Genomic DNA, 16,901 nt, shown 5'->3' with positions numbered 1-16,901 from the left:
TAAATTATTACATTATTACATTATTGTATTATTAAATTATTATATTATTATATTATTAAATTATTATATTATTACATTATTACATTATTATATTATTACATTATTACATTATTACATTATTATATTACATTACATGATAATATTATTAAATTATTATATTACTTTATTATTACATGATTATATTATTAAATTATTATATTACTTTATTTTTACATTATTATATTATTAAATTATTATATTACTTTATTACATTACATGATTATATTATTGTATTATTAAATTATTATATTATTATATTAAATTATTATATTACATTATTACATTATTACATTATTATATTATTACATTATTACATGATAATATTATTAAATTATTATATTACTTTATTTTTACATTATTATATTATTAAATTATTATATTACTTCATTACATTACATGATTATATTATTGTATTATTAAATTATTATATTATTATATTATTATATTATTAAATTATTATATTATTACATTATTAAATTATTATATTATTACATTATTATATTATTACATTATTACATTATTATATTATTACATGATAATATTATTAAATTATTATATTACTTTATTATTACATTATTATATTATTAAATTATTATATTACTTTATTACATTACATGATTATATTATTGTATTATTACATTATTACATTATTCAATTATTATATTATTACATTATTAAATTATTATATTATTATAAAATTATTATATTGTGGGCGTGCGTAGTAACGAGGAGACAATAGACAAGTTGTCAAGTCGAACGTTTACTTCCCAACATGAACAGCGATACAGCGGCAGTAGTCAAGCCTCCAACCACAACAGTCACGACAGGTAAAACAATAACAACACCTCCATTTCTCACTTCCGTTAACTCTTAACCTTTCCCAGCAAGCTCCTGGGTTACCTGTCTTAAAGGAGACGTATCTCCTCTCAAAGTGTTCAGTGAATGTCTACGTTCCCAGTGAGTCACCACACAAGCCCCCCCAGAATTCACTAGAACTGAAACAAGAAACTACACAACCGAACAGTCAAAAGTGAAAGGGCCCACCCGGCGGGGGGCGGAGTGGGCGTCCAAACCGACTGCGCTTCACAAGTGAAGGTGCAGGGATGGGGGACTTGGCCCGTCCAACAGGGGCCAGTGCAGGGCTTGAGGTGCGCACCGGTGAGTGGTGAGAAGTGGGGATAGGAGCAAAGTCACCAGCACTGTGCCGGAGCCCCGTTCGTTGTGATGTAGCAGACCAGGGAGCCGCAGCAACCAGGAGAAACTCACCCGGGACCCGAAGCGGCTGGCCGTAAACTAGCTCCGCAGACGAGGCCTGGAGGTCCTCCTTGGGGGCAGAGCGGAGGCCGAGCATGACCCATGGGAGTCGGTCGACCCAGCCGCCGTCCGTGAGGCTGGCCCGCAGAGCGGCTTTCATGGAGCGATGAAACCGCTCGCAAAGCCCGTTGGCCTGTGGGTTGTATACTGTGGTGCGGTGGAGTTTCACCCCCAGGCTCTCAGCGACAGCAGTCCAGAGCTCGGACGTAAACTGGGGGCCTCTGTCAGAGGTGAGGTCCGATGGTGTTCCAAAACGGGCCACCCAGGATCCGACAAACGCCCGAGCCACGTCCGCGGACGTGGTCGATGACAGAGGAACCGCTTCTGGCCACCTGGTCGTCCTGTCCACCATAGTGAGGAGGTGAGTGAACCCCCGGGAGGGAGGCAGGGGGCCCACAAGGTCTACGTTCACGTGATCAAAACGCCTCTCAGGCACGAGAAACGGTGCCATGGGGGCCTTTGTGTGACGGTGCACCTTGGAACGCTGGCACGCCACACAGGAGCCAGCCCAGCTCTTGACGTCCTTCCGAAGGCCAGGCCAGACAAACTTAGCCCCCACTAGCTTAGTGGATGCCTTCACTCCTGGGTGCGAAAGGCTGTGAATGGCATCATCAAAAACCCGGCGCCGCCAGCTAGTGGGAACCATAGACCGGGACTGACCCATGGAGACATCGCAGAGGAGTGTGGTGTTGACGTCATCAAACTCCACATCCTCTAACCGCAGCCCAGTGGTGGCTGTCCGGTAGGCCTGCACTTCCATGTCAGTGGCCTGGTCGGCAGCCATGCCAGCATAGTCGAGGCCTAAATGGACGGCCGCCACCACAGGTCGAGAGAGGCAGTCAGCGACCAAGTTGTGCTTTCCGGCTACGTGCTGTATGTCTGTGGTGAACTCTAAAATAGCAGAGAGGTGGCGCTGTTGGCGGCCAGACCACGGCTCGGCGGCCTTGGCCATAGCAAACATCAGTGGCTTGTGGTCCACAAAGGCGGTGAAGCGTCGGCCCTCAAGCAGAAACCTGAAGTGCCGAATGGCGAGAAAGGGACCTAGGAGCTCCCGGTCGAAAGTGCTGTAATTCTTCTCGCTGTCACGTACATGGGGCTGAAAAAAGCGAGTGGCTGCCAGGCACCACTCACCCACTGTTCGAACACCGCCCCCACTGCATAGTCGGAAGCGTCAGTCGTGAGGACAATCGGGGCCGTGGGAGACGGGTGGGCCAGTAAAGCAGCGCTGGCCAGCGCAGCCTTGGCGTCGTCAAAGGCTATGTCCCTATCAGGGGACCAGTCCACATCGGCGTTCTACTTTATTACATTACATAATTATATTATTGTATTATTACATTATTACATGATTATATTATTAAATTATTATATTATATTATTAAATTATTACATTACATTATAAAATTATTATATTATATTATTAAATTATTACATTACATTATAAAATTATTATATTACTTTATTACATTACATAATTATATTATTGTATTATTACATTATTACATGATTATATTATTAAATTATTATATTACTTTATTACATTACATAATTATATTATTGTATTATTACATTATTACATGATTATATTATTAAATTATTATATTACTTTATTACATTACATAATTATATTATTGTATTATTACATTATTATATTATTATAAGCTGCTGAGCATCGGCTCCTGAACGTCTCGTGTTTTTTCTTTGACTTTGTTTCACTTTTTATAAAATCACTTATTTTTATAAATTAAAAATGTAAAAACACTTAAAATACAATTAAAAGTCCTCCTGAATTTACTTCAGTAAAAGGACACACACACACACACACACACACACACACACACAGACACAGACACACGAGAGACGGATCAGATTTGTGGTTTCAGCTCATTAAAAATTCATCTTTGCTATTTCGGCCGACGACGTCGTGGAACAAACTGAGACGATCTGAGGAGACGAGAGACGAAGAGGAGTCATTTAAAACATGCAGAAAAACTTCTGCTCCATAATATTTATTCTACTACAATAAATTACTTTAGTTACTTTACAAACAAGTATATCAAATATTAAATAAGCTACAACTTGCTGTTTACACATCGATGCTTCTGTAACTATAACAGACAGAATATATAATAATATAATAATATAATAATATAATCCTCACCACGGCTTCATGAGTTTTACTTGTATCTGTTATGTAGTAAATAAATACATAAATAAATATAAAAATAAAAAACTATAAATGAATAAATATAAATACATATAAATATATAAATTGACATTTAAAAAAGATTCAGAACCTAAACGCAGATTATCATCAAACCGTTAAAGTATAAAATAAGAAACATAAGCTTTCTGTAGTTTTTATTCATTTCTTTATTAGACCATCAAACAAAAACAAATACACAAACTATCAGATCTCAAACATTTGACTTCCACTGCAAAACTTTAAGGCAAAATAAAAACTTCAGAAACTTTTTCAGGCGTCAAACAGGAAGTGTGCAAAACAAAGCGTCAGCTGATCCTCACGCCTGGAAGCGTTTGTCAAATCTATGTTTCTCGTTTGTTTAACGTTTGATATGGAAGCGGATGTTTGTATTTAAACATTTTATATTAACGAGGTTTGTTCCTACTCGAGTTACTAAACCAAACGTTTTATAAAACATCTGGAACTAGAAGACGACGCTGCATTAAGAAAGTGAATAAATTAAAACAGTGGTTCCACGTTTCAGCAGGATTTAGACATTTTATCATCTCATTAAATAAATTAGAGCCTGAAGAGACTACAAGTGACGAACCTGAAACTAAACACAATTTATTCAGATGTTTTCACTTCATGCAAACCAACGAACACCTGCAGCCGTTTGTTTTACACAACGTTCAGACGATCACAGAAAACATTTCAAACTGTTCAATATCCAGTGATTACGACTTTGTGATGCGTCACTTGTTCCAACAGAGAACAATCACGCTGCATTATAAAAACAATTCCAACCAAAATCTGACGTCATCAGAACCTTGTAGGTAAAAACAAATCCATCACAGAGCCGGGGGGGTAACCCTCAACAACAAATCAGAAGCTCCGAGCGAGAGGGTGAACACGCACGAGAAGAAACTCACAAAATATGAGCTTTTTGTTAAATGTACGACGTTATCGGAATATTAACCTCCGTCCCGGCTCAGTTTTTATCTTTTATACCTACAACGGAACGAACACGGCGTCACAAAATCATCACATATTAGATCATAGCTCAAAACAAGTATTCAGAAACAAAACAGCAGAATGTCCAAAAATAAAGGCAGAAAGACGAATCCCTTTTGTTTAGCTTGTAACGCAGAAGAGAAGATCCTCCACATTCAAACTGAAAGTATCTGCAGTAACAGTTGCTCCCCAAAACACATTTCATCTGTTCACGGCTTCATATTTAAATAGAACTTATGAAAAGCGTCTCGTTTTTGGGGATTGAAACCTTCAACTCATCAAATGCAAATATACAAAAAAAACAGCCTTGAATATTTACAGCCTGGTTATTTTACAGCCCTGAGGAGCTTCATGACCTGAACATGTAACTAAACTACGTAGAAAAATAGAAATGTTCTTGTGCTGATGTAGAAAAGTGAGTGGCTGGAGGAAGTGGAGCTGTAGCCGCAGCTTCAGCTCCACTTCCTGACACTTCTCTTGGGGGTAATCTCGTTCAGTGCCAAATCAGAACCAATACATCCAGGAAATAAAAGCTTTGTTGAACCGATTCCATAAATGTGTCGACCCGCTGCTTTGTTTTTAGCTTACAGAGGAAAACTAGACGATGACACAGAAACAAAAACAGATTAAACACTGAGGACTCTGGAGGTTAAACAAAGTCAAATCCCCTTAAAATATTAATTTCATACTGAACCTTTTAGACATTCAGCTGCGTCGCTCTACAAAATGTTTTTTGGCTCCTTTAAATGAAGCAACATTAGCTAATGACCAAGTCAACCAAAAATATATCTATTTATACCAGAGTATATTAAAGAAGCCCCGACTCGTGCTTCTGGACGGAGGATAGTTTGGATGATTTGAGGTTGTATGAAGTTCTTATCCAGTCAGTGGACTCTCCTCAAAGCCACCAGACTCCATTGACATAAACATTAATTGAACCTCTCAGAACACAGAGCTGCTGGTCCACCTCCGCCTCCATCACTCATCTCATCATGTTTTTAAGGGTCGGATCGGATTCATCAAAGTCACACAATAACACAAACAGACTGGTGATGGAGGCGGAGGTGGACCAGCAGCTCTGTGTTCTGAGAGGTTCAATTAATGTTTATGTCAATGGAGTCTGGTGGCTTTGAGGAGAACACAGACAACAGCTTCAGTTAGGGAGACAATATTCTACACACAGCGAACACTTAAACTGATATGGAGCTTTGATGGTGGCTAAAATGTGTCCACAGCAGAACATTGTTTAGCTTCCTGTGTGGAGAAGAACCTCGCACACACACACACACTTCAAAACATCAGAACTATCCCTTTAACCATCACTTTCTTTTCAGGGAACAGAAACCAAGAGAAGCCTCTGTGCGGTTACTTTAACAATGAGTTTATATTGAACGCTTCATGTAGAAAGGAATATGTACCGAATTAAAGAAGTTTAGTTTTCATCACGAGTTTGAAGATCTCATCTGATCACAAACATCTGCTTTGTTTTCTTTTATCAAAGATCAGGAAGCTTTTGAAGAGCAGACGTCACCACAGATCCACTTTCACAGTCCGGAGTGGAACACTGACGAGTACCGAGCTCAAGCAAACCGGTCAATTCCTCTGCACCACGCGATGAAGTAAAACTAAAGTGAAAGAGACGTTAACCATCACTGAGCTTTACGACACACGTGTAACGAGCCTGAAATCAACAACTCTCTCAGACAGATAATGCAGAAACACGAAAGCTCTTGAGAATAATGTTCTGTGTGTTCTTCTTCTTCAGCAGTTTGATGATCAGAAGTCTCCACATCATGAGTCATGTTGCACGGACCTCAGCGGACGCTGCGGCGGAGAGAAGATCCAGGCGGAGCGGCAGCGGCTTCTTCTCAGAAGCTCTGCTGCCGCCGCTTTTTGGCCTCGATGGCGTCGAGGATGGGCTGCCTCTTGGTCTGGTAGCGCTGACGGATCTCCTCGATCTCCTGCTCCAGCTGAGGGTCCAGAGACGCCAGACGCAGCCGCAGCTCCTCCACCGTCCACGAGTTCACCTGCAAACACAGCCGACATCTTACAGCAGGCCTCCGACGTCTCGAGACTTTTATTCTACCGAGATAATCAGTTTATCAACAATCCTTTATTTCACATTCGGAAGCGTGACGATAATAAAGTAAACATTTAGTTCTGGTCACTTTCCCGTTTTACACTTTTACTCACGGTGTTCTTATATTCTATATTTAATGTGCACCGTGCTTGTGTGTGAAAACCTTGTAATATAAACCTGACGGGACTGAACGTCGAGTTGTTTGGAGTCTTCTGCTCCCTGATGTCCTGACACAGAACGCTCGTCAGCGTGCAGCCTCGCCGCCTCGCAGCCTCGCCGCCTCCATTAATGGAAACTTATCTTTAGCACAAACTGAAGCGTGACAGACGATCAAGGTGTCCGATAAGTGTTTCTATTTCTGTAGCTTTCAAAAGGCTGCGGTATCGACGCGTCTTCATCTCCCTGCCGTCTCTGAGGGACCCGATGCCCGCTGCGGCCCCCCCCCCCCCCACCAGCAGCACTTTGCTCTCCAGCTATTTATTACTCAATCAATGGATCTGGAATAACACGACGACCAGAGAGAACGTGAGGCGCGACGAGAAGGTCCGACAGCTGGACGACACCACGCTCAACTTTAAAACGCTTCATTCATGTGATCAAATTATTGTACACACACACACACACACACACACACACACACACACACACACACACACACACACACACACAATTATTACTGTGAACGTAAACAACAAACATGGCTGGTGTTACTGCTCACAGCTGTGTAGCTAGCAGGTGGACAGAGACAGACAGGTGGACAGAGAGACAGACAGGTGGACAGAGAGACAGACAGGTGGACAGAGAGACAGACAGGTGGACAGAGAGACAGACAGGTGGACAGACAGACAGGTGGACAGAGAGACAGACAGATGGACAGACAGACAGGTGGACAGAGAGACAGACAGGTGGACAGACAGACAGGTGGACAGAGAGACAGACAGGTGGACAGACAGACAGGTGGACAGAGAGACAGACAGGTGGACAGACAGACAGACAGGTGGACAGAGAGACAGACAGGTGGACAGACAGACGGGTGGACAGAGAGACAGGTGGACAGAGAGACAGACAGGTGGACAGACAGACAGGTGGACAGAGAGACAGACAGGTGGACAGACAGACGGGTGGACAGAGAGACAGACAGGTGGACAGACAGACAGGTGGACAGAGAGACAGACAGGTGGACAGACAGACAGGTGGACAGAGAGACAGACAGGTGGACAGACAGACAGACAGGTGGACAGAGAGACAGACAGGTGGACAGACAGACAGGTGGACAGAGAGACAGACAGGTGGACAGACAGACGGGTGGATTTATTACAGATTGTGAATTTGCTCAGACTCTTGAGTTTCACTGTGTGTTGAGTTGTTTGCTGACGCTGTTGAACAGAAGTTGGATTTATCTGAGAAACACGTCGACAGAACTCGAACGTGTCCAGTAAACAAAAAGCTGCTTCACAGGAAGAAGAGACGCCATCAGAGGTTCTGACGTTTGTTTTAGTATTTAGGTAAGAATCAAGGCTTTTCTGTCATTTTAAAAATAAATAAAATAACTGGATCTGTGGCTACGATCTCCTTCAGATCTACTCCGAGGAAGGGGGGGGGGCGTTACAGCACCGCTCAACTGAAGCACACGCAGAGCAGCTGGGGATATTAGAGAAGGCTAACTATCAGCTTACAATACGATATAACACTTAAACATGTTGAAAGTGTTAAAGTCTGAGAGACAGAAGTCACATCTAAAAATACACATTCAGCACGAAGCCGTCGACAAGCTGCAGAGTCACACGTCAGACATCGTGATGTTCCGTCTGCACGAAGCTAACAAGAGGTTTAAAAACACAATCCCAAAGGTAAATGTGTGGACGACTGCAGCAGCTCGACGCTCAGCAACTCATCAAAGTTGTTATTAACGACGTTTAGAAGTGTAACGAGACGTCACGTCTTAAATAATGAAACAGGAAAGAACTTCGCAGACAAAGCTGGTTTGTGTCTTTAAAGATGAATCTTCTTAAACATGGGGAGATATTAAACCTGATCATTTCTTTACCTTCTCACTTTGTTCCCCAGAGAACGAAGACAAAACGCAGAATAAAAAGTTCAACATGAGACTTTCAAATATTCTGAACATGCAATAAGATTTGATCTGTTTCATGAACATGAAGCATACATAATACATTACTGTAGTTTTAATATAAAACATATTGTTATAGCTTCCTGTTTACCCTAATCTGTAAGAGATGATTCTGTGTGTGTGTGTGTGTGTGTGTGTGTGTGTGTGTTCACAGAGAACAGTATTAAAGATCCAGGAGAACTAGAGTGAATATCAGGGTCATGCAGCGGTTACCTGTCACTGTCTGTTGTGTAACAACTTGAAATGCACACAGACACAGAGCTAAGTCTCACAGCTACTCTACACACACACACACACACACACACACACACACACACACACACACACACACACACACACAGCCACAGAGCTAAGTCTCACAGCTACTCTACACACACACACACACACACAGACACACACACACACACACACACACACACACACAGACACACACACTCTTTTATAGAAACATACTGAGACAATGACTTCATACTGCTCACAAACAAAACCTGCTGGAAAAATCCTGTTTTATAATCGACATGATGAAGAAATGGCCGCCTTGTTGTCTGAGGAACAAAACATGTATAAAATATTTATGGCTTTGAGAAAGAAGAGGCTTCAGTGCCCTCTGAAGATGAGCAGCTGATAAGAAACCACCTCATATTTAAAAAGGTCACATGTTTAATATTTAATACCAGCAGCAGCCATTTGTTCTGCTTAAGTGTGTGTGAGCGAGACAACCTCTGCTTCACTCACTGGAACCTTCTCCTCGCTGCATCTCATGATGTTCCTAATGTTCTCTGACAAAGTCAATCGCTAAGCTAGCAAATGTAGCAGATCCACCGGGAGTCTGGATGAGCTGTGTGTCTCCAGACGTTATTTATCTCTAATATATGTATATACATATATGTATATACATATATGTATATACATATATGTATATATATGTATATATATATATGTATATACATATATGTATATATATATATGTATATACATATATATATACATATATGTATATACATATATATATATACATATATGTATATACATATATGTATATACATATATGTATATATATACATATATATACATATATGTATATATATGTATATATATATATGTATATACATATATATATATACATATATACATATATGTATATATGTATATATATACATGTATATATATATATGTATATACATATATATATACATATATACATATATGTATATACATATATATATATATACATATATGTAGGAGGAGGTTGTGATGTCACCTCCTACAGCAGCTTGGAGAACAGAGTTCACAGTTCATCAGACCATCAGGTAAGAGTCTGATGTGCAGCCGCCGCTGAAATGTAACTGGATAACAGACGCGCGTCGATGTTAGTGGACTCTAAGTGCACGTGAGCTCGTGTTGCACATAGAAATCTATCCACAGGCTGTTCACAGGCAACAGAGGAAGTACTACATGTAGAAAGTTACAAGTCACACACACACACACACACACACACACGTCTAACTCACCACGTCAAAGTCTCCCTCAGCGGGCAGTTTGCGGTTGTCTGCGTTGTGTTCTCCTCTTCCTCCTCCGTCGTTGCGGCTGTTGGCTTCTTTCTCTTTCTGCTCAAAGTACTCGAGGAAGGACGGCTTGGCCGGCTGCATCGTCTCGTCTCTCCCTGGAAGACACAAGCGTTTACGTCACGGCAGCAGAGACACAGGACGCTGTGTTCGTGATAATGAACCACGTCTGTAGTTCATGTCAAAACAGAGTTTATGGAATACATCATTTCTTAAACACGTCTCAGAGACAACACGACGTCATCGCAGCGCAGAACAGAGCGGCTGCCTGCAGGAGGATGTCGGTTTATTGTGTTAAATGTAAAGTAATAAGAGACTGAGCAGATATTTAGTTTCCTGCAGCAGCGTTATGATCACTTCCTGTTCCAGACACACACATCAGCACTCCAGAGAAGACATTTCCCCATGACGGTGCAGAATAACGATTTGTTTGACTGTTTTAAATGCGTGTCAAACTTTCTGCATCGCTGAGGTTTATTGTTGTAATAAATAAAGAGCTTTACTGCAGCTACAAGAAGCTGCTGCAACACTCCGTCTGCTCATGTGCAGAGGCTTTTATTTCTGTTGCAGAACCAATAAATACATTAAAGCCCCCCCCTTTAAGAACTATGTCTGTAAACGTATTACAGACGGGGAAGCAGCAGCATTGTGCAGGAACAGGGAAACGCAAAGAGAATTCCTCTCCCAGGAGCAAAGACATGTTGCATTATTAAAGCAGCAATAAGCAGAGACCAAGAGCAGCAGAACGTCTGCGTGGACGGAGCGACACCAGCGAGTCAGTCGACCAGGGGAGATCTCACGGCTCTACGAACCAGAAGAGCTTCTTCTAACATCATAATGCAGCGTCATGGAAGTTAATCACAGTGTTAACACTACAGTTCGTCAGCAGAAACATTTTAATTCATTTAATACGGCACCTCTTTTTATAACTCAGAAATATAAAGGGATTCAAACGCTGCAATAATTAAATATAAACTGCAGTAAAAGATGAGTTCCAGTCAAACAATAATCCTGAAGGTGTGTTGTGTTCGTGCCTGTGAAAGAGTTTAAGTGTGTGTGTGTGTGCGTGTGTGTGTGTGTGTCTGTGTGTGTGTGTGATGTTAGTTTTATTGCATCAGTGTAGTTCAGCGTTTGATTGACGGCTCGTGTCCTCAAACTATCCACGTTCTTGGTTTCCTGTTATGGTTTATAACGTTATGTTCACATCACGAGGAAACATTTTGCACTCCTCCTTTAATGGGACAGTAATGACCTGCATCACCCGCTGCCCCGAGGAGTCGCTCGTCAGGGTGCAGAGACACCGTCAGCTGGAAGACGAGACTCGTTCCCCCCAAACATCACACGGGGGAAATAAATATAATCGACATTAAGAAATAAACATGACATTCAAAGGCTACAATAATGTCCTCAACTCTCAGCGTAACCATGGTTTCTGGTTCCATTCGACTTCACAGTTCTTTCAAAGTGTGCACATTATTTACTTCAGTTGTGTAACGTACAACGTGTCTCGTCTATTTAATGTTATGCCTTCATTATGTCATATAATATTACTTTGGGGTATTTAACTTCTACTTTAACTTGTATTGTTAACGTCTCTGAAACATATCAACATGTAAAACACGTCTGTGTCGCGTCCGTGTTCTTCCCACGTTACGACTTAAAGCTCATGAACACATCGAAGTCTGAAGAACGATCCGAGGAGCACCTGAACGCACCGCTGGTCTCGATCTGAGGAGCACCTGAACGCACCGCTGGTCTCGATCTGAGGAGCACCTGAACGCACTGCGATCCGAGGAGCACCTGAACGCACCGCTGGTCTCGATCCGATGAGCACCTGAACGCACCGCGATCCGAGGAGCACCTGAACGCACCGCTGGTCTCGATCCGAGGAGCACCTGAACGCACCGCTGGTCTCGATCCGAGGAGCACCTGAACGCACCGCTGGTCTCGATCCGAGGAGCACCTGAACGCACCGCTGGTCTTTGCCCTTCTAGTTATTATAGTGGTTAAAAACTGTTTGATGGAACTCTAAAGCTGCGTGTCACAGACATGTTGGTGCTGATGGTGGACGCAGACACTGCGGTCTCATCACTGATCTCACCCCCCCCCCCCCCTCCTCCCTCTCTGCTGCCAGGTGCGTCTTCACTGCCAGGACAGTGCAGACCTTTGAGAAGTCGTTGTTTATGGAGACCAGCTGCAGTTTCCCCAATATGGAGTTTTATTCAACACAATCAGATAAAAGAAGGTCGGAGCCATAAAGATCCATCATCTGCCGTCTGCTCGACGGGTTAGTATCTGGTGTTGAGCGATTATCTGACGGGTCAGAGACGAGACCTGCTGCGCCACGTTCCTCTGTTTTTAAACTTCTGCGTGTAAAACTTATTTGTGTCGTGTGAAAGTTCGATCCCACCGTTTACTGAAATAATATCCGATATATTTCAGGGGATTTTTTGCGATAACTATATTCTTGATGACAAAAAAGCCAACTGAAAAATATTTGTATATTACTTTCAAGAACATAAAAGTGTTGCTTTAATGAAAGACATCTGATAAATCTGAGACCTTTTCCTCGCTGCATTGAAGAGACGACGAGGGACACTTAAAGCTGCGTATCGACTCATCAGCTGATTCACAGCCGCACCCTCTAATCTCCTTTCTGGAATGAAATCATCGCTTCTCATTTGGACATTCGTTCCACATTTTGACAGCAGATGTTTGCTTGATGAGGATCACTGCACATTAGAGCTGCAGCGAATAGTCGAGAAATTAACAAATTAAAGTAATTATTTATGCAAAAATCAGCTTCTCAGATTTGGAGATCTCTTGCTGCTCTTCTTTATATCTCATATTAAAGTGAAGATCTTTGGATTTAAAGACTGTGAGAAACTGGGGCGGACATTCTTTACTATTCTGAACTTTTACGGATTAATCTGGAGCGAATGACCGGTGGGATGTAACACCGAGGGATCTTATTCTGCGCTCAGAGCCTCCGAAGCAGCACGAAGATAAAACAAAGGAAAAGGTTTTACACACGCTGAACTTAAAGGCCAGAAACAGAGTGGACTCCAGAGAGACCGCCATCTGCTGCAAAACATGATGAAACTTTAATAACGAGAGCCGAGCAGGTACAGAGAGCTAAATCTGTTCTACTGGCTCCCCTACCAAGAGCGCTCGACTGTATCCATAGTGTGTGTGCAAAGTGTGTGTGCAAAGTGTGTACTTCAAGTACTCTGTGAGACGACGTCCAGTAGACGGTTCAGAGGAAAACATTCGGAGATTACAGAACACTGTTGAGGAGAAAACGGTTCCATCTCAACGCATCGCAAACAACTAATGGAGAGACTTCCAGAGACACGAGAGACACAACGACATCTTCGTCTTCTGAGTCTGGAGACGAAGAAGAACAAACTACAAACTGAAAGGCGAGAAACACGACGAGCGGGATCTGAGCGAGGTTTACGTGGACGTGCGGTCGTGATTGGTAAAGAAGCGCCACAAACGGAGAACGAAGAGGAAACGTTGACATGATAAAGTAAAGGTTTAGTAAACACTAAGAGTGGGGGCTCAACTATACGCTCTGTAACGTCGCATTAACCAAGTCTTCACTTTCTACGTTACACAAGTAAAACCAACAACTTTAGTTTCTAACGGGACATTTCTATCAGTCGCTCATCAGCGTAAATTAAAAGGCTTCTTATTATTCAGGACCACTAGAGGATCGATATCTGATCCACAAGGACGCCTTCAGCATCAGACTGAGGTCATCACACACACACACACACACACACACACACACACACACACACACACACACTCTAATGTAATTATAAACTCTAAATGTTCCTGTGTTAATGCAGTTTGAACTGCCAGCAGTGGAGATCCATACTAACTCAATTGTAGGACATCAGACAGGAGACTGTGTGTGTGTGTGTGTGTGTGTGTGTGTGTGTGTGTGTGTGTGTGTGTGTGTGTGTGTGTGTGTGTGTGTGTGTGTGTGCATCTATTATATATAAATCCATATTTCTTTATTGCACTCTCCCCACTTACTATGTTCATTGTTCTGCACCGACATACGAAGGTGAACTCCGTGTGTGTGAAAGCTTCTCGACTCTCCTGCAGAACGAGTTCTACAGGAGTTCTGCAGGAGGTTACCCGGCTCACCATCCTGCTAATGCAACACGGCTCCCATGGCTCCCTGGATGAGCTGGAGGAGTTTTAATATTGTGACATCACAGCAGTCCCAGAGAGCACCAGCTCACGTCATTGAGGTTCATTCTTTGCGTATGAAAACAAACACATAACACCCCCACAGACCGCCAGCGTCGGACAGAGTCCAGCTCTTAGAGACACTCCCGTCCAACAGCACCCGAGGAGACGGGAACGCGTTCACCGCATCAACCTCTTCCCCTCCGCTCCGTCACGTCTCTTCAGTTGCAGCAGTTTTTATGTCGACACCGTTTGATTAACAGACTTGGTTATAAAAACTAAAAATACCACAACAAGACACCTCGAGGACCGCCTGCCACAAAGTAATGCTTTGATCCACTGTCAAACACTTGATCACACACACACACACACACACACACACACACACACACACACACACACACACACACACACCGCCCTCTAGTGGATAAACAGGAAACTACAGCTGCATGTTGGATGATGATGGATCCTGGTAAAAGGTCTCACGTCTCATGCTCGGTAAAGGGTGTGATTCAGTGTCAGAGAGGAAGTGGAGGTGATTAGGAATCAAACCTGTGACATTCAGACTTCGGGGCCATCACGAGAGGCACACTATAGTTCCAACACGTTCCTCTCACACTTGTTTCAGTAAACTGGGAGCTGATTCCTCGCCGTCTCCGTCAGACGTGACCCACATGTGAGCGTCTCTACACATCTGGAGGAACTAAGTCCTTCAGGACGATCTTACGTTACTTTCAGGCTATAAAACAAAAGATAGAATCTAATGATGATCGGATTAGAGATTAAACTATCCTGCAGTATGTAAAGTAATTACAACCACGTCCTCCTTCCCCAGCTGCAACGTTAGAGTGATGAACACATGAATGCATCACTAATGATAGTAACAGAATATATTATTATTATCTCTTTGCATAATGAGTACTTTAAGTATATTCTGAATGGACTTTGACGTTTTGAGTGCAGGACTGCTTTGTGTAACATTATTATTATTGAGAGGGAACGTGTTCCTTCCACCTGACGCACGTTCAGTGAGCGGTGAAGGTTCTTACTTTTCATCGTGCCGGCTTCTTCCTCGTCCTCATCATCAGAGTTGATGACCATGGTGCCCAGCTGCGACTGCATGGTGCCCGTGTCCTCGTGCGCGATCATGGTCCGAGCCGTGCCGCCGAGGGAACCTCCCAATGATCCGGCGGCCCGGATGGTTCCTGAGTCTCCGGTTCCCGCCCGCACCATCGTCCCCTGATCCACCTCGTCCTCGTCCTGAAGCATCAGAAGTAGAACGTTTCTTAAAATCTCACACAGAAGTTATTGTTTTTACATTTTCAATTGTATTTATTTCGTCTAAACGACACGTGGCGTGTTTTGCATTTTCTTCGTCAGTTATTACTTTGAGGTTTAAATTGTTGTCTGTTTTGTTGTTATTGCTTTTCTGTGGACTGCAGGAGACGAAGCAGCACTTTGTTGAAGTTAATGAGGATCAATAGTTTGAGAGCACGACACGTGGACACAGACAGAGCCCGTCTGTCTGTGTCCACGTCTGTTCAATGAAGACCACAATACAACGATTAAAGACGATTTCAAGTGAAGTCCTTTCTGTCTGTATTTCACTGCCATGACGTCCGTGCGTCTGGAGAGACTTTAACGATCCTTTAGTTCAGATTCGTTTTGATGCTTTGCTGGTTGTAGTTACTCGTTTAGTGAAAGTTACATTAAAAGGTAAGCGGACGTAGTAAAGAGGATGTTTCAGGGCACTTCATCGAGACCGGAGAGAACTTCACGGCAGAAGACTTTGTGCATGTTGTCTGAGTACCGAGTTGTCTTCGTCCTCGGCGTCCAGCTCCCTCTGCTCCGCCTCCTCCTGCTTCTTCAGTTTGATCTCCATGGCGTCTGTGATCAGGGCTCTGAGGATGGAGCTGGGCTTGGCTGACTTGATGAAAAGATGCTGAAGGAGAGAAGAGAAAAGTGAAAAGCACACATACACGGCTCTGAACTAGTTTACTCGTTAAGATGAAGCTAGAGATATAAATGTGTACAACAGCAGAGCGCCCTGAGTAACACAGCTACAGGTGAGGATCATCGGTGTTACCTGTAACAGCTGTGTGGCAGTCGCTCTATTTTCTGGGTTTTTCACCAAACACTGGCTGACAAAGTCTCGAAATGCCGGAGACCACAGATCTGGGTTCCTGAACGTTGGCGGAGGGTTGGTGGGGATCATGAAGATGGCCTGCAGGAGGAAAACAAACTCAGTCACTGAGGCGGAGAGCGACGCTCTACATCAGATCTTTCTTCAGACGCTCACCCTCATGGGATGTATGTCGGCGTAGGGCGGCTTCCCCTCCGACATCTCGATGGCCGTTATCCCCAGAGACC

At 42.8% G+C, this 16,901-nt stretch overlaps 1 protein-coding gene across 2 annotated transcripts in view; it reads right to left on the bottom strand.

Annotated features, from left to right (window-relative positions):
- Positions 1-3,696: 3,696 nt before the first annotated feature.
- The window catches only part of LOC115008449 (serine/threonine-protein kinase 4-like), a 21,327-nt gene continuing 8,122 nt past the window's right edge, over positions 3,697-16,901 (bottom strand). For both annotated transcript variants that reach the window (XM_029432059.1, XM_029432060.1), the window contains 6 exons: positions 16,831-16,901; positions 16,618-16,755; positions 16,342-16,473; positions 15,581-15,791; positions 10,272-10,423; positions 3,697-6,576 (listed from right to left, as the gene is read on the bottom strand). The exon at positions 16,831-16,901 is cut by the window's right edge and continues 97 nt beyond it. In XM_029432059.1, the coding sequence (XP_029287919.1) occupies positions 6,418-6,576; positions 10,272-10,423; positions 15,581-15,791; positions 16,342-16,473; positions 16,618-16,755; positions 16,831-16,901 (863 nt within the window). In that variant the 3' untranslated portion in view covers positions 3,697-6,417. The remainder of the gene's footprint in view (positions 6,577-10,271; positions 10,424-15,580; positions 15,792-16,341; positions 16,474-16,617; positions 16,756-16,830) is intronic.

This window comes from Cottoperca gobio, chromosome 5 (assembly GCF_900634415.1).
Source record: "Cottoperca gobio chromosome 5, fCotGob3.1, whole genome shotgun sequence".
NCBI lineage: Eukaryota > Metazoa > Chordata > Actinopteri > Perciformes > Bovichtidae > Cottoperca > Cottoperca gobio.
The sequence above is the reverse complement of the archived record's forward strand: the minus strand, read 5'-3'. Positions and strand labels throughout refer to the sequence as shown.